General features: G+C 38.3%; 1 protein-coding gene across 1 annotated transcript in view; it reads right to left on the reverse strand.

Annotated features, from left to right (window-relative positions):
* Positions 1-24,393, reverse strand: part of PDE8B (phosphodiesterase 8B) — a gene marked incomplete at its 5' end in the record, with an annotated part of 80,320 nt that overhangs the window by 17,585 nt on the left and 38,342 nt on the right. The window contains 8 exons of the mRNA XM_080638282.1: positions 4,584-4,644; positions 5,261-5,349; positions 7,020-7,160; positions 7,627-7,705; positions 11,761-11,849; positions 16,760-16,817; positions 17,768-17,827; positions 19,125-19,315. Of these exons, the coding sequence (XP_080494408.1) occupies positions 4,584-4,644; positions 5,261-5,349; positions 7,020-7,160; positions 7,627-7,705; positions 11,761-11,849; positions 16,760-16,817; positions 17,768-17,827; positions 19,125-19,315 (768 nt within the window). The remainder of the gene's footprint in view (positions 1-4,583; positions 4,645-5,260; positions 5,350-7,019; positions 7,161-7,626; positions 7,706-11,760; positions 11,850-16,759; positions 16,818-17,767; positions 17,828-19,124; positions 19,316-24,393) is intronic.

Below are 24,393 nucleotides of genomic sequence, written 5' to 3' on the forward strand. Positions count from 1 at the left end.
CATAAGTAGTGAAAAAGAACACAAAAATATTTTAAAAGGGCTACATTCAACACTGTCCTTATCCAGCATTTTCTGTTCATTATTTAAAAAAATAGTGTTTGGCAAAGACTCTTCTTTAGATGTAATCAGATGTAGAGAAATAATATGAAAGTAAGTAGATATGCAATGCAGAAGGTCGCAGATACAATTGTGCTTTTATGTACTAAGTTCCTGTTTAATGCTTGTGCCTGCAATAGAACTTACATTCATTTTTAGATAGTGTTTTAAGTGCAAATTACGTATGAACCTGAAAGATTCAAGAAATAAAACATATACACACACACACAAACACGTAAGTTTACTTTTGCCCTCTGTAAAATAATTTAAAAACCATTTCCTTAGTATTATCTAATTTTGCATGCATCCTTTCATGGGTCACTGATAAACTGGACTTCTAAAAACTCAGTTACAGAAATCACTCTCCAGCAACTGAAGGGTAGAATTAGGTATCATTTATCAAGACTTTCTTTATTTCCTAGTAATTTTTAAACATTCTCAGAAATAAAAAGTTAAAAAAATCTTGATTCTTTGTTCTTCTGACATATTGGGTAGCTCCACTGAAAGATATTTCAAACTTTCTTAGTATCTGGATAGGGTATTTCCATCATCTCGAAGTTTATGCCTATTGCTTAGCCTACAATAACACAGAAGAAATACTCCATGCTTTTCCATCCCGCTAGACACACAAAGCACAGTCTGTTCATTACATGACAGTTTAATATCTGCTAATCACTTCATCCTGTTCCTTCTTTACACAGGTACAAGAAAGTTTTTTTGCTGTTAGTAGGAAAACTGAGCGAAGCTTCCAGTTCCTCAAGCCTTGCCTCTAAGGTTAGCACATGATGTATTTAGGTAAAGCCAACAGAGACACTGAAAAGGGCTAAAACCATTCCCTTTTTTTCTGTAATCACTAGCAAATATATACATACCCTTTACTTCAGATGGATAAACTTCAGAGCTTGACACTGCACTTAAACACTATATATGACACATCACAATCTAATCTATGGTGATTGGTTCCTCTGGCCAAACACATCACCTGCCTATGGCAAGGCACTAGATTGCATGGAAGCATGAAATCATGGCTGCAACTGCTGAGGAATTACATAAATTCTCTTTTCCATCATTCTTGTGCAACTTCCACATTTTTTCCTTTTTGCTATTGATGGGAGGAGAGATGAGGGTGAACGAGAAGAGAACGGAAAAGGAAAACAAACCAACCAACCAACCTCCTTCTCCCCACCCTGCAAAAAAAAACCCTACACCCCCCCCCCCGAAAAACTAAAACAACCAAACACCCCCGCCCCCCAAAAAAACAAACAACCCAAAACCCAAATTCAAGAGTGGCTTTCTGTAATGAATTAGAAGGAAAATAAAAATGGAAGGGGAAATCCTGCACTCATGGTCCATATAAATCTGGAGCCTAAGCAACATTTCTTCCCCCAGAAAACTGATTTTAAAAGCTTAAGCACCTGTCTTGTAATCATGCAGGAACATTTAGATAAGTAATTTCATCCAAACAGAGTAAAATCGAGTAAGCTTATCAGATATGGTACAGTGACAAAATGCATCTGAACTACTTGTTCTGGTCCTGAACCGGAGCTTCCTTCAGAGCCTACACATATATCTCTGCTGCACAACTGGCAGAAAACATTACTTACTGTCCTTTAAGTTCTCTACTGAAAAAGTAAAACAAAACATAACTGAATTCTGAATACTTCTATTATCCCTCCTGCAGGCATGACCTGAAAAAGCCACGTAAGATAAGTTATGAGGCTAGTTACACAGCTAATCTTGGGCCACTATGTTCTTAAGAGAAAACACCACCTCTGTTGTAAATCTATGAATGTGCAAACACTGGACTCTATCCTGACACGGTTCAAATTGACAAAGGCAGCATTAATCATTAGGCTTCAGCACATGGGAACAGTCACATGAAAATCAATGCCTATTCATAAATCTTCACTGTTAAGAATACTTGATAGACTCTCAGATACATTTCTTTTTTTCCATGCATAAATCTAACATGCTAAATTTTTGTATGTGATAAATGTGGCACAGAGATTCATGAAGCTTCTTACACAGTGATCTCTAATCATGCTGTGATACCCCTTATGGAGGCTGTTGGTATTGACAAAGAACACTTCTACATCTTTTTAAGGTGAAACAATGCAGAATAATGTAAGGGTGTTTCTAAGTTTGCACATAGAGTCTGAATGCTGATATCAAGCCATTTATAATTATGTTGATGCAGTGAAACATTAGACATTTGCATCAAAATTTGAATCATCAGTTTTTACTGCTCTGTAACTAAAAGTTTGTTTGATTTCTTTTTATTCCTCTGTAAAGAATTATCTGTGGCTTGAAGAGAAACCTGATTATTTTTTAGGCCAGGAAAAGTTCTATTGCTCCAAGTATTCTGGAATGGATTTTAGGAGACTTCAGTGTCCAAAGGTTGATCAAGATTGGTAACATCACATTAGTGATTATTGCTACAAAATAATTCTAAAGAGTCTTATGAATATAATAGATATTCACATCACCATCACTGCCCAACTAAAATGAAAAAGAAAAAAAGAGAAAAGCAAAACAAACCCAAAATGAACCCAAAACCACCCCCAAACCCCCCCAAATTCCAAAACACGCTGTGAATTTGTCATGCGATCAGAGAGCACCTGGTGCTCTACCGCAGGCAGAAGATATTTCCACCACAGAACTGAAACACAATAATTACCCAGTTCTGTTGGTTGTACCTTGTTTTTTTCCCCAATAGACCTTAAACCTCTACAGACCGTGCCTTCTTGTTAAGCTGTGGTCTTTTACCTTTGTGGTAGATGTCTATCTGCATTTGTGTAAAAAGCCATATTCCCTGTGATGACCAAATGCTTAGAGCTCCCCAGACCTGTAACTCACCATGTTCATTATTTTTTACCAGTAAGTGCTCATGAACCGGTGAGAAAAAAATGTGAATTGGTGGTGCTTTCCAACAGTTCCAGTAGTACAGAGAACATGAATGTGGCCTTGGACACAAGTCCCCAGCTGTTTCTAACACTTACTACTGGCTTTGGAAGCCCAAAAAAAAAGGAAAGAAAAACAGGAAAGAAAAGGACTTTTATCTGTATTCCTACTGTCGCATTTTACACATGGCTGCAAGTTTGCAACTGTTCCGTATTCATTATCTTGCACTAAGAGTATCATATGTACACTTCCCTGTACCAGCCTTTCAGCTGTGTGTACGTTCTAGGGAAAAAAAATCAGCTTGTATCTAAGAAATACCTGTAACTTTAGCACTGCTTCTATTACACAACTCTTGCACTCTGCCTGAGCACTTTAAAACATCCTGCTATAGTAAATGGTACTTTGCTACTAATACCAAAATCCATATTTTAGTTCAAAGATGAGGTCAGTTTATAGTATTTTGACCCTTGTTTTTCAGTGATCAACCTTTAAAGTTCGTCCAGAACATATGCAGATTTCTTCCTTGGCTCCCTGTTCCCACAAAAAACTTGTGCAAGCGGCATGGTTTCAACAGCCAGATTTTACAGAATAACACTTACAAACTTCTTCCAGTAGTAGAGTTTTCCCATAATGTGTTAATATTCAGTATTGTTACACTGAAGAAGGAGGAACTAGAAATAGTAGTGGCTTTCTAAATACCTTTTATGCACAAGTGCCTTTACCCACAAAATGGATAAAAGAACATTAAAATTGTAAACAAAACAAGATTCCTTTGTTTTATTTCCCATGATCCCCTAAAGAACATGGAAACAGATCATGTTTCCCAAGCACATCCTCAGTTGCTAGCTGCTTCTTATGCTTCCCACTTTCTATCTCACCCCTACAGATCACAGGCTAAAGATAGATTTCACTCCTTTGCTCACAGAAATCCAAACTTCTTTACTTTACAGGCCATGTACTGGAATATTTTTGAAGCAAAGCATGTGATACAATCATCTGCTTTGGATATCTCCAGAGAGAGGGAACCAGGAGCAGATGACAGCAAACAGCTCCCCATGTCACCAGCTTTGTTGCAGGACCTGCTCGGGTGGGTATGTCTGGCCTGCAGAGACCAGTGTTGACTGCTACTGCTGGTTTACTTGGCTTATGATGTGGATCGCACCCCTCCGTAACATGTTCTGGTGATGCAATATCTCAGGTCCTGCATGAAAGCTACATGCTTTACCCACTGTCAAACCTTGTGACAGCTAAGCACAGGTCATTGTTAAGAGCTGAACACACCAGATCAGACTGGCAAGAGCAGCTCTAGAAAAAAGCCCCTGAACTTCCTTTGGACTATGGTCTGTGTTCCTTCACAGTATTATGGACTCAAATGTCATATCTACGCTCCAAAAAATTAAAGCCATTCTTCCTCTACTCAGCAGTCCTACAAAAGGAGAATAGCCCATGCAAACTTTGCTTGCTCCAACAATCGATGAGAATCTCATTGACAATATAGATCACATCCTCTTGGAAAAATATTTCTAAATCAAAAATATCAGTTTACTCAAAGCTATGAAAATTACAACATGAAAGAAATACAATACCTGTTTGTTGTTTTCATTGGTGCAATGCAGCCTTTTGAGGGACACAAAGTGTCTTATTTTCCTAGCAACAGAAATAACCACTCATTACCATATCAAATGGTAAAGAGAGATGTGAAGCGATATACTGCTGTTTTCTTAAGAAGAGGTCTCCAAACCCTCATGAAACAAGGTACCAAATCCAACATCAAACAGACAAGTGGGTGGCAAGCACTCCTTCAGTGTTACAGTTATGTTTTTGTACCTGATCCTTCTGCTCCTGCAGGAATTCACCTGCACATCTGGGAGCACAACCTGGCAATGTGCCCATACCACATGGCAAAGGTGCGAGCACATCCAAACACGCACACAAACATTAACCAGCTGCTGATCCATTCTGTAGAGTAACTGCATAAAGAAATGCCTGATAACATGAACATAAATGTCAACTTGCAGGTATCTATAGCAGTAACACTACTAATTGTTATGACTTCGCGGGTTTTTTAGTCAGCAAATGATGATACCAAAATGGACATGACCTTCTCAACTTTGCTTATTCTTTCCAGACTGCTTGAAGTCAGCAGTTACATCATCATTTTGCTACTAAATACATGGAGGTTAATGTTAAACTTACAGATGGGGAAAGCAGAGAGAAGGCCCTGAAAAGCAGAAAGCAATTATGTTCTGGACAAATAAGTTACCCTCCTTGACCAGTCACAGGTGTTATCTTCACATGCTGTTGGACACTGTCTCCTGTTTTTCTTCTTGCGTAGTAAACTCCTTGCCATTCCTAAGCAAACACACACACAACAGAGACATCATCTTAGAATACACAGCTGACAGTCAAATGTTCATTTATTATTACATAATCATTACATAGTAAATAATAATGGATTATTTCTGGTTGTATTTTTTAAAATACTGTAAAATTTATTAATACAGAGTATCACCTTTAATAGGCATTTCCTAATATATGGACAATGTAAGTATGTTTCTCTTGTGAGAGAGTATACAATCTTCACAAAGAACTTTAGCAATTATCTGTTTTGAAGGTTACAAACAATGCTGGCTGCAACACAGCCAGAGGATACCTCCCCTGGGAGCAGATGAACCAAACTCTGCACTCAATACCATTCAGCTTCAAAGTTGCCAATCATCAAGCAATATGTATGCAAAATTGCAGAAACCCTTGACCTAAAGATGTCCTTCAACTAATCTCAGGTAACCAACAGCCTATTTTCACTCCATGACTCATTTCCCATGACCATGAATATCTGAAGCACTCTAGATCAGCAAAAGAAATAAACAGTTTCTTCACAGCATCTTTTATCCTGGTCTCTCATGCAAATGCTGTTTCTCTGACTGGCCACTCATTTTCCCTCCATTCCCACTGCTACAGGAAAGCATTAGTAGGACTGCAGGCTAAACAAGAGCCATATATGCCCCATCCTTAAACACACCACTGACGCAGAGATAAAAGATATCCTCCAGTATGGATAGGAGAAGAAAGGAAGATAAAGCTGAGGGTATTGTTCTCCTTAACAACTCAAAGAAGAGAGATTTTAAGTAGGGAACTACTTAGCCATACAGTAGAATGAAGCTGGAAAATGCGTGGAAGATACCTTCTTCGTCACAAAGACGGATGGATGCAGAAGACACAGAGCGCCTTTGAGCAGGTAGTGCTAGCATCTGGGCAGCCTATGTAAATGAGTAAGAGCAAAGCAAGAGTGGCCTGCAGGTGCTGCTAATGAACCAAGGCAAACCTGCAAATAGCTCCAGCAGTGACCCCAAAGCTCTGATCATTGCTGTGACTCAAAGGTTCAAGAACTCCTCAAAGTTCATGAAGCAGAGAGTGAGACAGGGAAGGGTGAGAGGTACTTCTGCAGCCTCGAGGAGACAGGGTAAGAGACTGTTGGATGTGTTAGGAGAGCATATCCCCGGGAACAATGTAGTGCTTCTGTGGCCTGTCACCACCATGACAGGAGTTTACAGTGCACTGCAGATATTGTGACTACAGTTAGAAAAACAAACCCCACTGGGCACTAATATGTTGTGGTGCTTACAGCATGCAGCCGGTAAAGGCTCTGCAGTGTGACAGAACAGTTAAACCTTTTGGCTGGATGATGCAACCACCTGAGGGACAAATTACTATGTTCCAACTAACAAAATCTCCATGGGCTCTAGGCAGAACAGAAACACAGAAAATGTTTTTACATTGCTCTTAAGCAAACAGATCAGTAAAGGGCTTCAATCAGATCCTAAAAGCAAAGCTAAAGAAATCTAGTAGTCACTTGTCTGAGGCGTGGGCTGTTGTGCTTCTAAGACATCTGAGAAGCAGAATTCTGGTCTTATATGTACACCCATGAAAACCACATCTTGTGTTTTTAAACCTATACTACTGAAAATGAAGCAAAATAGAAATTTAAAGCAATTTTGCATGGGTTTATTTTATTTGCTTACCTTTCCTTTTTTAATAAATGTGTTGATATTGTCTAAAAGATCTGCACAGTTTTTATCACTTTTTGGTAGTTCAGTAAGTTCCTTGCCAATAAGCTCTCCCTTGTGATACCCCATCATCCGTTCAAAAGCTGGATTAACATACTGCCAAAACAAAAGTACTTTAAGATAATATGAAAAAGAATATATTTAAAGGTTAATTACTCACATATAAGTACTAAATTGTTACAAGTTATGCACCTAGAGCCATAACAACACTTCCCTAGAATTCAGTGTTTTTCATATAAAAATACTATGTAATGGTGAAACATTTTATTCAAGCAATGAGCTGAACTCAGAAGACAATACGTAAACTGTTACCAGAAGGCACAGAAAGAGAACAAAACTCTACTGTACAGGCTATCTAGTTCTGCTGCAGATTTCATGCTGGGTTTACTACATGTAACATTACTGAAAATTAGAATCTAAGTAAAGTTACTGAAGAAAAAGGTCTTAAAAGTTCAGCCCACACCAACGTGCAGCATACAGAAATAAGACAGTTCATTGCACATGGCTTTCTAATGGGCAGCAAAACCAGAATACTACAAAATAGCTAACGTTTTCCCCCTACCTGAATGACGTGATCTTCACTGGTTATTTCTATAGCTTCCTGACAGTGGTCTAATGCTGTAAACACTGCATTACAAGCCCTGAAATTAGCAAATGATTCATGTTAGTTTTATTGTTAGACCATTTTGCTTAATATAAATACATTATTATATTGTACTTATCAGCAGATGGATCACAAAGTAGCATGTTGTTTTGACTAAACCATATCACTATCTCCATTATGATTTTTTTCAGGAAATTCAGCTTCAGATATCTGTGTTGTTAACGTGTTTTTCCTGCAGATCACACTGTAAAATTGTTCATGGGTCTTAACATGTTAATAGCATGCTTTTTTCTCCAAACATGCTCTAGACTGCAGGAACTAACAATTAGCAGTAAAAATAACAAATGGCTGTTACATTAGAATAGAAAGTTTTGTGATCGTTAAAGATAGGGAGCACGAAAGTCATCACAACAGATATATACAAAGGTTTCAATACAGCAAATAGATTGGGGCTATCGAAGATATCATGATACAACATCATTAAAGAAAACAGTATAAACCATCTCAAAGTCCTAGTCAGAAAAATACCAATTTTCCTGCTTCCAAGTAATAATTCAGTGACTTGTTTTCGTGATTTTTATTAAGGGCCAAAATGATCTTTGTTTTCCTTTATTTTCAGGGCTATTCTTAAACTAATACAGGAAAACAAAAGCCTTACCTTCTTGCTACACAACTTAAATTGTTTAAATGATTATTTACACAGAATGGGATTAGCATTAATGTAGGCTCCTAATACTGTGGTGGACGGGAGCAGAGAAGGACAAGAAAGAGAGGAAGTAGAAAACGAGAGAGAAAGAGAGAGCAAGAGGAGCACATACTGAAAGAAACAATCTAGGCATACTTGCTTTGATAGATATCAGTACTCCATCTTTGATTTGGACTAAACACAAACTAATTATCTTCTGTGTACCTCTCATTGCAGGGAGCTTAAATGCACCATACATAAACATTCTTGTATAGTTATTACCTAAAACGAACGCCTTGCTTCCAGACTCCATAGCGGGGCTTGAATTAATACCGATGACTAGATAATTAAGAAATACAGGACATTGCTAGGCCTGCTCATCATGGAAGTAACTCAAAACCAAATCAGATACACCAAGAGATAATACACACAGAGACACAGACATGCAGCCACGTAGATGAAGATTTGTAGGAAAAAGTGTTGCATTCAGAAGACAGCAGTATTTCAGCTCATACAACAAAAGGAGCTCCCAGTGTTAATTTACAAGTGATTTTCTAGCAGCCCAAACTGGCTCTAAAGCGGGATTTTGTGCTGTGTGAAATAACTAATTCATCTCAGTGATAGGTGCCTGCCTGGTACACCAGCTGCTAACAAATGTCATTCCATGAACTTTCTGCAAGAAAAAACACATCTATATTTGCACTGTTAAAACCTTAGTATTTTCATCTGATGTGGCAACCAAGCCAGTGAAATTACAGGTTTAAATATCCCATATCCTCTTTGATTAATACACACCTCCCACAGATGTCCAACCAAGCTTCAAACCAGGAACAGCTCTCTGGAGAAGCGGAGCTCCTGCTTGGAATGGAAGACACTTCTGACCACTGACATGACCTTATACACTGCTTTGTTGGGCTGATCCAGCTTTCTCACCACATTTTTCTTGTATCCAAACACCTGTAACATCCTGGTTTTAATTCTATTGACTAACTTTCTGAAAATACTCTCCCTTTTCACTTTTACAGATCTGCATAGAAGATCTACTGAGACAGCAAATAGATCAGGGACCCAGTGGAATAGACACACAGTGCAACACTTTTTCCCCCACTTAAATAAACCACACAGATGAAAGCAAATTATAGCCACATAGCAGTACCAAACACTAGTTCTGCTTTGTTTTCAGTGGCAAATTCATTTAGAGCACTTGCCTAATCAGGCAGATGTAGGGGGAGATCCTCTGTTGCAAGACAGAGGCTTCTGTCTTGTGGCATCTTTAAGTTATAAATATGCCTTTTCAGAAAGATTTATCTTCTAAAAGTCTATTTCATACCCCCAGATATTACAACAAATGTTGCTTATAAGCATTACTTGTGCATGCTACATGATGAGGAGTATTTAATTATTTAACCATTTAACTATCCTGGGCCTGTATCTATTAAACTCTTAAAATTACTTGACTGTTCTAGGACTGCATCTGGCAGCAGCAGTAACAAACCCAAAAATACCACTGTGGGGTTTTTTTTCTTCATAGTATTTTGCAATGCTGCCAACAGTTTCCAAAACAGTCATGTTCAGAGGTGATGTGAATATATATACACACATAAATATATAGAATGTGTATTCTCAATATACAAAAGACATTATAACACCGAATACCTTTTTCTATAATATTATTTTTTACGTAAATCAAAAAGAAGTATGCTCACAGTTTATGTAACTACATTCAAGAGACCAAAAGCAAGCAGAATTATAAGTGAGTTGTATAATGCTGTTTCCATAAACAATATGGATGAAAGAACTGTCAGTAGATGAAATGCCACTGGAGACTGACTTTGTTTCCTTCCAGTTTTAATGAATTTTAAGATGCTTTTGGTGATAACTACAAACAAACTTGCAGCAAAATGTGGTAGACAATATGAATCATGCTCCCTGTATTGGAGGTTTAATTATCTGCATTCATAATTGATACTGTCATGTATAGATGATGCTCAAACTGTATTTGCATCTTGTTTTTGAAATGAAACAAACAAGCATTGTGTGTATGAATGACAGCTTAATTTTTCTATACAAAACTGGTGTTTCTGATCTATGCTGGTTTAATTCAGAAGTCACTCATTTCATACTGCATTTACAACTGAACAACAAATGAAGTCAGGACCACTGTAACATCTAATTAACTTATAAAATTTCACAGGTGCTTTATTTTCCTGCTGAGTTTTGGAAAACAGCTATTAAAAATCATGGAAGCCCAAATTCTATTTTTTTTCCCCCTGAAGATTGTCCTGTAATTGTACTTTGCATGTACAAACATGTAGCCATTTGATCTTGAAGTCTCTTTTGGATTGGTTTGCAAATAAAACCTTAGAAAAAGCTATTTCTTAAACAGAAACACTGACACCTTTAGAGAAGTGATATTATTTTGTGTGGATAGAAATGGAAATAAGTAATGACACTGAGGCAACTACACCTCTGTGTCATGCAACTTAACTTCAAGGTTGTTTTTTTTCCATATAGTTGTATTGCAAACATACCTATGTGCATGTATAAGCACCCATATTAAACATAAAATTAGAATCTTCACATTAAAAAAAAGTGGTAACGAAATTAATTTCTCACTAAGGTACAAAAACTGTGCTCCTGCTTTGCCAAGTCTTGTCCAAGCAAGAAAAGACTCAGGGTATGAAGAGCTGGATTAAGACTGCATTCAGCTCAAGCCATCATACATGAAATCTCACACACATGAGATCAAGAATGACTTTTTGAAATTTTACTGTCATGTAAGTTTGCAGCCCATAAACCTTACCTGAGATAGCATTTTCAAAAAGCTATCCTTGCAATTAAACAAGCTGAAGTTATTGTTCTGCAATATTTCTGCTAAAGGATCTTACCCTGATTCTCATGTTGGTAAGAATGGCTGCTGAACATTACCAAATTCAATATGGGCACCTCAAGATATATAGAATCACAGAATCATAGAATAGTTAGGGTGAGAAAGGGCCTTAAGATCATCTAGTTCCAACTCCCCTGCCATGGGCAGGGACACCTCACACTAAACCATGCCACCCAAGGCTCTGTCCAACCTGGCCTTGAACACTGCCAGGGATGGAGCATTCACAAGAAAGCATCAGAAGACATATACTGCATTTTGCATTAAGGAAGGCTGTCATTTACACCACCAGTGAATGAAACATACACAGACAAAGGTTTCTCAGGGTACCAGTTACTAAGACACTTACACTGCTCCTTTACAATATAACAGAATAAGGAAATACGGGTATGCTACAGTATATTAGTTAAGATACAGATGAAAAGCACATATATGCGCAGCTGGGAAGAAGCAGAAAGTAACCTAATAAATTATGTAGATCAAGAAGTTGACGTTTGCAGTTTCTTACACTTCTACATACCGTAATTTGAACTGAGATCGCACTTCCCCATGTTCTATTTGAACCAGTTCATTGTAACAAGCAGTTATGCTGCTATTCTCCTTGAATTGCTGGAAGACAAATCAAGAGTGCATGAAATAGACTGGAATGGTTTAAAACTGTTATTTCTGTTCCTGAATCTAAAACTCTAACCTTATAAAAAGAGCTGGCACAAGTCCAGCAAAAGGCTATGATGGTGGCTAAGAATCTCTCCCATGAGGAAAGGCTGGAAAAGCCAGGGCTGCTCTGCCAGAGAAGAGAAGGCTCAAGGTATTAAAATATCTGAAGAAACTGTGAGTCCCCAGTAACAAAACCAGAAGGTAATGGGCACAAACAGAAACACAGGAGGTTCCCTCTGAACACCAGGAAGTACTTGTTTTTACTGTGAGGGCCGCTAAGAACTAAGCACAGGTTGCTCAGTCTCCATTCTTGGAGATCTTCAAAAGCTGTGTGAACATGGTCCTGGGCAACCTGCTTTAGCAGAGAGGTAGAGCAAGATGACATCAAGAGGTCCCTTCCAACCTCAACCATCCTGTGATTCTGTAGAAATAAAAAGCTTTACTTGCACCTTTTGTGTTCTTTTATCACCTTTTTCTCAAGAATTATTTTATAGTTCTTATGACAATACGGCTATCTAAATACAAAGCAAGTATAAAAATACGCTAAAACCTCAACTGTGAGTTTTCTCATTTGGTTTTAGCAACTCAGTTAGAAACAGATAGTCTAAACAAAAAAAAACCTCAGACACAGTCTCACACAAACTAGTATTGCTTTGATATATCATTTTGATCGTATATCCTTAGTTCAGGATGGAAACGGAATAGAGACATACAACATTTGTGCTAAAAAAAGAAAACAAAAAAAAAAAAAAGGATATTTGGCATTTTAAGCAAATACTGCAGCTGAAGCTCAGAAGGTCAAAGTAACTTTGCTCCACAAGTAATCTCACTGAGCTGTCACTGTGAATTCAGAAGTGCAGAAAAGTGCATAAAGTAAGAAGCAAGCTGACAACAGTTAACAGACTTTTATATATTCCAGACCAGAGTGAACAGCCTCTCGTTGTTAGGCAAGGGTAGTAAGCTGGAAGGTCTTGTGTTTGGTCCTGCTGAAATCAGAAACTTACGTTGATACAAAAGAAGTAGATTTTCTGACTTCAGTTAAAGTTTACTGTTCATTAATAAGCTTCTGCTATGAAAAGCTAAATCACTCCTTCAGAAATACATGCACCAAGTCTAGTTTTCATAGGAAATACCTCACGTTGTCACTAGTTCTCACAGCACAGCTGCATGCAGAGTCTAGAGGCAGCACTCAAGCCTCCAAGGAACAAACAACAGCTTTAAAAAATCTATGCTTCTCCCCTGTATGAAAAATAGTTTTGGGAACCAATGGCTTAATCCCAAGTTGCCAGCAAAATGTAAAAAAGTAAAATCAAAAATATCTCTTGACATGGCTCTGCTTCTCTCCTTAGTGTTAAGATCTTAAAATACATCTGTAACTCTCACTTGACACACAAAGTGCATGCATGAGAAACCAAAAGGCACAATATGAAGTTGACAGAAGCAAAGGTCTAGTGATGTTGTGTTTTTGCATAACAAACTGCTTGCAAACAAATGTGTCTTCTACAGCATGGTAGATTTAGATTTTCAGTTTTAGAATGCTCTTTTGAATATTCAAATATGCTTATGCTAAATTTAAAACAATATAAACCCAAATATATCAATAATATACAAGTTAACAATGATGGCAACCTATTTCAGAAACTAAACTTACTAGAACATACGAAAGCTCTTTATAAACTGAATTTTAATGTAGTGCTGTTTACTGAGAAAAATCAACCACTATCTTGGCACAAATCTTTGGCTAAGAACCAGAAACTGCAGCTTGCTGAAGTGCTAAGCCTGCTCTTAACTGTTGTATAGTCTTCTTCAGATACGCAGAATCTCTTTATTTAAGTTTATAGTACTAATGCCACTCATTCACTGGCTCACTTAAATCTGAGAAATCAACTGGGACCTGAAAAAAGCACAAAGCATTTCCTTTCCCTAATCTGTGCATCTAAATGAGGCACAGGAAGATGAAAATCTATTAGCTCTCAAATATTAGAAGGTAGATAAGAATACCTTCTTTTAAAAAGTTTAGTATTTACATAACATTTTGATTTAACTAATATATACAGAACGCGACACAAGCCTCAAGAGCCATCAGCTAGTAGGAATGCATCATTCTTCATGCTTAGCAATAAGTACTAAGTTAAATACTACAGATTTATCTCATTGCAAACCAGAAAGTTTTAATAGTAATTGGTCAATGAGAACCAATATGTGTTTAGGGAAAGAAGTAAAGTTCAAAACACAAGACAAGATTGTAATTGAGTAACTGCAATCATTAAGGTCCTCTGTTTGCTAATTTAAATCACAGGTAAAAATCATTCAGGATGCCAAATCACTTATTTAAATTAGTTCATCTTAGGTAGGCCATTACTATAAGATTTATGAGGCTGAGAGGGGAAAAAAAACAACACTGTAATAAATGTGCTGCATTAACAACACCATTAAGACACAAACACAGAAGGTGCTGACGATATAGGGAGAAAAATCAGAAGATGTAATATAATGCACTTCCTTGAGAAGGAGGAAAAAACCAGAAATAATTCAGCATAAAGAAAAATGCCAAAGGAATGTGTAAAGCTAACAGAAAAGACTCCTGAAATCTCTTTCTGTTACAAGATTTTTAGTGATTGTAGTGATCCAGGTTTGGATAGCAATCAATCATCACTGATTTCATTAGAAGAAATTAAAAGTGATTTCTTTAAGACTACTTAAAATGTATATATTAGCATAAACATCGAAAGATAATACTCTAACATAAGTATACATGAAGGGAACAGAACATTTTAAAGCAGATTCAAATAAAATATTCACTGCATAAAAAACATTTATGGTTATTTGCAGGAGTATCTCCAAAAAAAGATTAAAGGAGTTCTTTGGAATATTTAAATTAAAACCTGATGCAAAAAGTCTGGTTTTGTCTACAAAACTCTACAAAAAGGTGGCGGATTAATTGACTAGATGCTCAGACTCTTTCCTAATCAGGTTGCAGATGCATTTGAAGAAGCCACCACCACAGCAATTGCATTCAGTGTTTTTTCAAGGGATGAGAATCAAGGTGATGAGCAAAAATAGGAAAAATGCCAACAAGATGAATCGTGACGATGCAAAATTAAGCTACCAGAAAGGTTGGACTCTAAAAATAAAAATAGTGAAGAGAAACTTCTAATTTGAACAGATAGGATATTCCAAAAATAAATTTTATATTATTGCTCACAAAGAGATTGTCTGAAAATATTGTCTATTTGAAGAAGGGCATTTTAAAATCTTTGTGTGCAGGGTGTGTGTGCGGGTGTGTTAATGGTTTTAGTCCCTACTGATCCCCATCCAAGGAGAAGTAATTCCTATGTCCACCCCAGTGTGAAAATACGATATTTGATATCAGATGTGTTTTAAAGGATTAAAAATAAGTCCAGTAGGGAAATACTGTATTATGCAAGCTCCCTGATGAACCTGGGACAGCTAGAAGGAATAGTCAGAGCAGCTGTCAGGTGCAAAAAGATTTTACTTTCCTAGGCAGACATTGTGCCACTGAGATGTGTCCCAGAGCCTCACAGTGTCTCTCTCCTCTGGTTCTACTCAGTACTACACCCACAGTTATAATCTAGTCCACAAAACTCATTGCCCTGCACTGCTTTTGAATGAAACGTCAGACTTGAGAAGAAATAAAGATTTCTTCAAGAAGTATTAAACCCTTTTGTTTTTTGTTTGGTTGTTTTGTTGTGGGGTTTTTTTTTTTTTTTTTTTGAGAGAGAGGGAGGAGACTACACTAAGAAAGCACTGGCATTCTGGGGCTGACCTTTTAACCTCAACTTTTCCAATTTTCAGGGCATCTGAGCATTTTAGAAATGCTTTTGCTTTTAATGCTTTTGCACCCACAGCACCCTTGCAGGCAAGGCAAGATTTACTACCTCTTGTTGGAGATGATCTGCAAATAGTGACTCCAGTGCATGTTCTTGCTTTGTAGAGAAACTCAAGCTAAATATGAGTTAGCTCAGACAGTGGACTCAATATAAGCATATTAGCATGAGATTCTGCCTGACTTAATTCCCTTCCTTCTGATTTTCCTTAATGCGGTTGATTGTCCTAACTACATATAGTTAATTCACCCTAACTAAAGTGTCCACTGGTGTGCTTCTACTGCTTCAATACATAACCTTCCTTATAAATGGCTAACTTTAACATTAGAGCTGATTTATATTACATTAACACAACACTAATATCCATCTAAAGCCATGCACACCAACATTGGGAAAGGGTAAGAAAACGAATACAGATTTTCAGAGCTGAGAACTCCTGACTTTTGCACTCTCTTCTCCAAATCTGTTTGGGAAACAGTATGAACAGTATTTCCCCCTGAGCTGCCTGTATAGGAGAGCTTCTAACACTGTCCTGAGAAGAAATGGTGCAAGTCAGCACAACAGACCTCATGACAAGAAAAGAAAATGTCTTCTTCACATCAGAGGGAGCTGGAATAGGCTTGTAGTCTCTTTAGAAGAGAAATCCCAGCAGCCCGAAGCATACAGAAGTGTCTAGGTGACTAGCCAACATGCTGTGATATGCAGCACACAGTGATCAAGGTCACACATCATCTTTTTAATGCAGTCATAAACAAAAGCCACCCACACAGACGACAAGAAGTTAAGCTCAGTATTCCTGCTTATTCTGGAAGGATTAACTAGATCACAAATTCTTCTATTTCATATGCTTCTTGGATACACTGTTAAAAAGAATACCCAATCAATTGCCACTGGTTTATCATAACTAAGTTTTCAACAGAAGCAAATGTATAGTTTTCAATTTGAGGAATTAGAAGTATCTGTAACTTATGAAGCAATCATGATTACTATATTAAATATGTAATTCATACGTACCCTATCAAAGCCTGCATTAAGAAGTGGAAGAACAGAAGTTTCTTCTTCATCAGCAGACCTACAAAACAAAATCATAGACTCATAGGATCATTTAGGTTGGGAAAGGTCCTTAAGGTCATTGAGTCTAACTGTTAACCTAGCACTGCCAATTCCACCACTAAACCATGTCCCTAAGCACCGCATCTACACATCTTTTAGACATCTCCAGGGAAGGTGACTCCACCACTTCCCTGGGCAGCCTGTTCCAATGCTTGATAACACTCTCAGTGAAGAAATTTTACCTAGGATCTAATTTAAACCTCTCCTGGCACAACTTGAGCCCACTTCCTCTTGTCCTGGGGACAAGAGACCAATATCCACTTTGCTACAACTTCCTTTCAGTTAGTTGCAGAGAGCAATTAAGGTCCCCTCAGAGCCTCCTTTTCTCCAGATTAATCCACCCCAGTTCCCTCAGCCGCTCCTCATCACACTTGTGCTCCAGGCCCTTCTCCAGCTTTGTTTCTCTTCTCTGGCCCACTCCAGCACCTCAATGTCTCCCTTGTCGTGAGGGTCCCAGAACTGAACACAGGATTTGAGGTGCAGCCTCACCAGTGCCCAGTACAGAGGGATGATCACTGCCCTGGCCCTGCTGGCCACACTATTGCTGATATAGGCCAGGATGCTGTTGACCTTCTTGGCTGCCTGAACACAAGCTGGATCATGTTCAGCTCCGTCAATCAGCACCCCCAGGTCCTTTTCCATGAGCAGCTTTCCAGCCACTCTTCCCCAAGCCTGGAGCATTGCATGGGGTTGTTGTGGCCCAAGTGCAGGACCCGGCACTTTACCCTGTTGAACCTCATACCATTGGCCACAGCCCATCAATGCAGCTTGTCCAGAAGGCTCTGCAGAGCCTTCCTATCCTTCAGCTGATCAAAGCTCCCAGCAAAATTGGTGTAGTCCACAAATTAGGTAACTATCCTACATAACATTCTTATATAAAAAAAATCTTTACAGAACAGTAATGCTTACGTGCGTGGAACCACAGCAAGTATCACAGTATGCTCTGATGGTTTTGTGGCACGAATAGATCTAAAGAAACAAATTTCTCAGTTACCCCACATGCTCTCTCAATGTTACTTTGAGTATCTTCACAGAAAATATAAATGAAAACCAGGACTGAAAGACACCATTGAGGCTAGACAACAGGATATTACACTGCCAAAATCTACTTATCCCAACTTAGCCAATTAATTTCCATTTTGCTACCAGATTCCTCAGATTTTCCTTAGTGCAGTGAAGAGGCAAGAGCTCCAAAAACATAGGGCATGAACAGCAGCTCTTCAAATCCACTCTTATAACCTAGCAAAGGTTTGCCCTGTTTACTCAGCTTATTTGGGGCTGAGTGCCCTGAATGCATGGTTTGAGAAAGCTCAGTCTAAACAATGCCTTTTCAATACCTATTAGCTCATTTAAATAAGAATCTCCACCATCTTCTTCCATATTTACCAGTCCTCCTAGATACTGTAAAATTTTCTTTAAAGGGTGGAAAGTGCTTTTTGGGCATGCAAGTAAGGAAAGAGGATATAGCAGATATAGATGATATACTATCATTTAAGAAATGCCAAATAAACAAAATTTTACCACTTTACATATTATTGAGAAACTGAAAAAAATATGACCAACTATCAGAAGAACACCCCATTCACCTTTCACTGGCTAAAGGTAATCTTTTTCAATCATGTCACACTGTCCTGAATAAACAGTCTTGATCTTTTAGAAGAACTTCCATCAGCACAAGTATCTGAGCTTTAAAATGATCCCTGTCATACACATGGGACATTTCAGCTCAGGGTGGACTGAGTAGAACAGAATGGTGTACGGTACAAAAGGTATGATTCAGCTGACACAGTGTATTTTAGCAAAGAATCGCTTAGAATTCTAAGTGCTTGCAACCCTAGAGCTACTAACACAGTCATGTGAACCAGAAGAGTGATGGGAACTTTTGTGAAGAGCTGGCAGTGCCTGACCCAGTGAACAAACATGCACATTCCTTTGAAGCCCTACAGCTTCAGACTTTGTGGCAGCAGTAACCCAAGAAAGAAGCAGGCACAGACAGCAGGGAATAATTTCACAACAGCTCTCACTTATGGTCTGATAGAAGTCCATGACCTAAAGAGACAGTTCTACAATTCAGCTTTGCCGAAGTGTACTTTTTGTATTGTTCTGCTCTTACAGATGCATGCAAACCTCCTGGCCTCAATCCCCAAACTTTCTTTTTACTGTAGGTTTTGGGTTTCTTATTTATTTATATGTATATATTTTTTTTAATGTTCAGAATGTTCTGAAATTCAAGTGAAGCAAAAGAGCATAAGATCCTTTAGGTTACCTGCAGATATCTTCTGCATCAAAATATCTGGAGTTCCTGTGATCTATAACAATTATTTCCTGGTGCTTATCAAGGAAACATTCAAGTGCTGACTCTGGAGTACGTGCAATATTGCACCTGTATCCAGCTCTGTCACAAGCCCACCAGAAACCATCACTCTGGCTGTCTTCTTTTGCAAAGATCAGCAAAACCTGCAGAGCATGCAAAACAGCAGCATCACATTATGCATACAAAATAGTTTTCTGCATGGTGCAAATCTTAACAAACTTCTGCTATACGAAAGACTGAGTCTGCTTTGAAAGTGGAAAGTCTGATCTACAGACTGCAAAATAGCTGATGCAGTAGCACAACTTTCTTAATAGATAGATTATCAATAGATAATCAATAGTTAATTGCATAGGACTGATATTTAGAACAAACCTGGCTGCCAGATGATGAGTCTCTTCTATCTGACATTCAAAGTCAATCAGCAGCCACAAAGAGTAGGTAGCTACGTGTTCCAACATCATTGCCACTCTAATCAGGCCATCCCAGCTACACACACTTTTAATTGTAATGACACGTCTGAAATGTAACTGCCTTAATTATCCCTCTTCAGGGACAATTAACATATATTATTTCTTCTTTGATGTACAACAAAATGGAATTAACCCATGTTCTTTCAAAACTGAAAAGAAAAACAGACAAGTAGGAATGGACAGGGCAGAGCAGGGGAAAAAACCCCTTCCTTCAAACATAACGATATTTACCCAATAAATTAATTATGTAAATATATGAGGTAGTTTCAACAACCTCAACTGAACACTTAAGGAACTGCTCACATAAGATCAGTTAGGATGTGTGCAAAGGTGCTGTTCAAAAAATCAAACTGATGCTGTAGGAGGTCTGTTTGCTAACTGACATATGGAATAACAGAATATAGGTTGAAAACAGCTTTATTTGTGTGCTGCTTGTGTGAAAGAGTGTTTTAAAGACGAAACAGATTTTTCATCCTTGCCCTATAATACATGTATTATCAGCATTTGAATTATATAGCTAGAAACACAAGTCACATAGACAACCCCTTCACAATTTGCTTATATTTGCCATAGGAACTGATCACTAACCAGGCCACCCTGTGTGACAGACGAAATAAAAAAGGTAATTTAGTGCAAATATGCTGTGAAAAAGAAGGCCTCAAAACTGCACAGAAAGGCAATGGGCAGAGAATAATCTATGTATGAAACAATATCCTGTTTATTTCACAGATAAAAGTAACCCCCTGACTTCCCTGAAAAACAAACAACTGTCTGAGCAATATAGGTAAGATTTTGCCCCAAATACCCATAGGAAATGTCAATAACCTTCCATCTGTGCTTCTCTATGAAGCTGTGGTGTCACCACATGAAGTTCAACACCATCAGTCTAGAAGCCAGAAAAGGTGGCCACAATTTTTCTTGTTTCTTGAGCTCTCTGGATTGCTAACTTCTAAACAATAAACAAATCAATTTATGTTACTTTGGCGGAATTACCAGTCAAGGTTTCATTGAGCAGGGAAAGAAAATTATACGCTTGGAATCTCCATAAGTATTAATAAATAAGGAGTTTCAATTTATTAGAGACACTATTTTTAATTACAGTTAAAGTAATTAAAAAAAAAAAGTAATTAGTTACAATTAAAGTAAGCAGGTTTGGGTTACGGACACTCAACATCCAAGGCAACTGTTGTCACGCTACTTAATCCCTGATTTTTTTCCAGCCATCAAAGTGCTGGAAATGAGCAACATGTTTGAGCTGCAGACTTTGTCTGCAGATACTCAAGAAAGTCCTTACTTTCTCTTGTTTGGTTACAACAGGTATTAGTTTTATCTTGCTGCTATTTTGGTTGGTACAATACAGCTCAGAAACCTGATTTTTTAGGGCACATATTTTGATATCTTCCTTCTCTATTTCCAAACTTGGAATGTTAAAAGGATTGCAAAATGTGAACATTTACTAGCTGTAAAATAATGGAGTTTAATTAAACCACTTAATCTTCCACTGGTAGCTAACTATCAGTGTGTGAATCCTTCTGAGAATATTAACTTTTGAAGGTTTTTTAAAGTATTACTACCATGCTTTCTCATTAATATTTGCATGGAGCTTACTATAACTAGAAGCATATTGCAGGATATGTTCTCAAAGTCAGGATAAAAATATAACAATACATATCAATAATACCACAAGGAAAAGCTTGAATTCAATCTGTGTTTCTTGGCAACCCCCCCTCATGTAGCTTTTTGTGTGTGTGTGTGTGTGATTTGTCAGTAAACTGTAAAACTGTAAAAAAGATCATTCTATTCAGTGCTGCCCTTGTTTAGGAGCTCTGTGACCTTCTCCTGTGGAAAGTTTTACATTTGTTTGTGATTTACTGGAATTTTCACCAACTTTCTAAGTATTTGCCTTGCTCAAGTATTGCATGTCTTGTTCCCAGTTGCTCATACAAATACAGAAAATGGACAGATTTGCTTTAAAGAGTTCAAAATAAAACAAGAGACACCAGCCAAGTACAGCCACGTAGGGTACCACAACAAAACTGAAAAAATTACAAACAGCAACTTAAGAACTGAAAATAAAGTTACTTTATTTTTATGTTATTGTATCTCAGCAAGAGAGTTTTAAGGTGGAAAACACATAGTGGCTCTGAATTAAGTTAGGGAAGAGCTCTTGTTACATTGAAAATAGGCATGGGGAGACAGTAAAATGCTGTGCATCATTATGCTTCCTTTGCAGCTCAGCAGGGAAGATGACCATCATCAGAACAGAAATGGAGTTTGATGTCAATGTTGTGAAAGAGACGATGGCAAATGAATGTCCTAAGAAGTGAGAAAATGCAATATTTGAAGGGTGGGATAGAAAGAAACAGACACATCCAATCCTTGGTAAATAATACGGATAAGACAAGGTTTTTCATGTGCACTAAACTTTTATAAAACCCACCCTTCTCCTGTGTCCGCTGGCGACAGTGCATTTATATGTACTTTTACCATGGTAATTTCTAAGGTCTCAGAACCTAACTTTGCCTATTTGCAAGTCTTGGTACAAAATCAAGGTAAACGTGCAAGCAGTTTATGAGGAGGATGTTCAGAATGTCAGAGCTGGTAGGTTTGCTTTGGACTTTTCTTCTTGCCCCTTAAGGCGAGCAGCACCTGGGTCACAATCTAGTACAAACCAAACCAGATTTGTCCTTCAACACAGATGGACATGAAGTCCAGTGAGGAATCTATTAAAAGGTTTATGGCACGTCACAGTCACAAGTAAGGTCACCTCTCAAGAGAAAAAATATAGGCCATTTGCAGTTGGCACAGGTGTCCTGTAACAGCATAAAACATCCACCAGAATAAAAATAACCACTAAGAAAAACTCTGGTGGCAATTGTAACAAAATAAATGGACTTATTAGACAATTGTGAACATGATTAAGCACCTTCAAATAGACATTTAGAATATGGTATTCAGTAGCTGTTTGCATTGCACAGAGAAACACGTAATTCCATTGTCTAGATGGAATAAAAGATTAATACACTTTTTTCAAATGCATAGATGTGTGCAATACTGGCCAAATTAGCTGAGGTAATGTGGCTTGTTCCACAGAGGAGGTGAGTTTACATAAAGTGTTTTCCCTTTACTGTAAATAAGTTATCATATGGCAATGCTTAAATTTAAACTTAAATTTGGGACCGGTCTTGTTCAACATCTTTGTCGGTGACATGGACAGTGGGATTGAGTGCGCCCTCAGCAAGTTTGCCGATGGCACCAAGCTGTGTGGTTTGGTTGATACGCCGGAGGCAAGGGATGCCATCCAGAGGGACCTCGACATGCTTGTGAGGTGGGCTGATGCCAACCTTATGAAGTTTAACCATGCCAAGTGCAAGGTCCTACACCTGGGTCAGAGCAATCCCAGGCACAGCTACAGGTTGGGCAGAGAAGAGATTCAGAACAGCCCTGCAGAGAAGGACTTGGGGGTGTTGGTCAATGAGAAAATGAACATGAGCCGGCTGCAGTGTGCGCTCGCAGCCCAGAAAGCCAACCGTATCCTGGGCTGCATCAAGAGGAGCGTGACCAGCAGGTCGAAAGAGGTGATCCTGCCCCTCTACTCTGCTCTCGTGAGACCTCACTTGCAGTATTGTGTGCAGTTCTGGTGTCCTCAACATAAAAAGGACATGGAACTGTTGGAACAAGTGCAGAGGAGGGCCACAAGGATGAGCAGGGGAGTGGAGCACCTCCTGTATGAAGACAGGCTGAGAAAGTTGGGGCTGTTCAGCCTGGAGAAGAGAAGGCTGCATGGAGACCTCATAGCAGCCTTCCAGTATCTGAAGGGGGCCTACAAGGACGCTGGGGATGGACTATTCATCAGGGACTGTAGTGACAGGACAAGGGGTAACGGGTTCAAACTTAAACAGGGGAAGTTTAGATTGGATATAAAGAAGAAGTTCTTTACTGAGAGGGTGGTGAGGCACTGGAATGGATTGCCCAGGGAGGTTGTGAATGCTCCATCCCTGGCAGTGTTCAAGGCCAGGTTGGATGAGGCCTTGGGTGACATGGTTTAGTGTGAGGTGTCCCTGCCCATGGCAGGGGCTTGGAACTAGATGATCTTAAGGTCCTTTCCAACCCTAACTATTCTATGATTCTACGAATGTCTTTAAGGAAAACTCATTGGTTAATGAGTTTACTTCAGGTTTGCTTTCTGCTTTACTTAAGGACTTCTATGGCAGCACCATAGATTCTCACTTGTGAACTCTAGGGACAAAGTAACATCCACACCTGACAAGATACCAAGAAAAATGCTGAACACTTAGAAAGAATGAAAAACCCATTTTCCTTTCTTATATGGAAAATCTTCACTTATAACAGCTAAGACTGGTACTGTGATACTCTGGCAAATCCAGTTTCTACAAAGTAAAATCCTGACATAAGCAGTGAGTGTATCTGTGTTTGTTAAACATCTGCTTGACATTCTTCATGAAGATGATCACAGTCTAAAGAATACTTTTCTGTGAAGAGTTCCACACTTTAATGCTGAAATTCCTTGCAAAACCAAAGACTGGTCTACTGCTGGAGCCACTGTTCCACAGTTATCTTATAATATAAACAGTTTCATCGGATCAAGTAATCATTAAGACTGAATGCTTAATACAGAAATAAAAATGTAAAGCTTTATGATGCATATACACATGATTTATTTTCCTTGGGAACAGCATTTCTTCCACTTGTAGGTTTTTCCTCTCATAGTCAGATGCAGGTAGAAAGAA

The sequence above is a fragment of the Psittacula echo genome (genome assembly GCF_963264785.1).
Source record: "Psittacula echo genome assembly, chromosome: Z".
Classification (NCBI taxonomy): Eukaryota; Metazoa; Chordata; class Aves; order Psittaciformes; family Psittacidae; genus Psittacula; species Psittacula echo.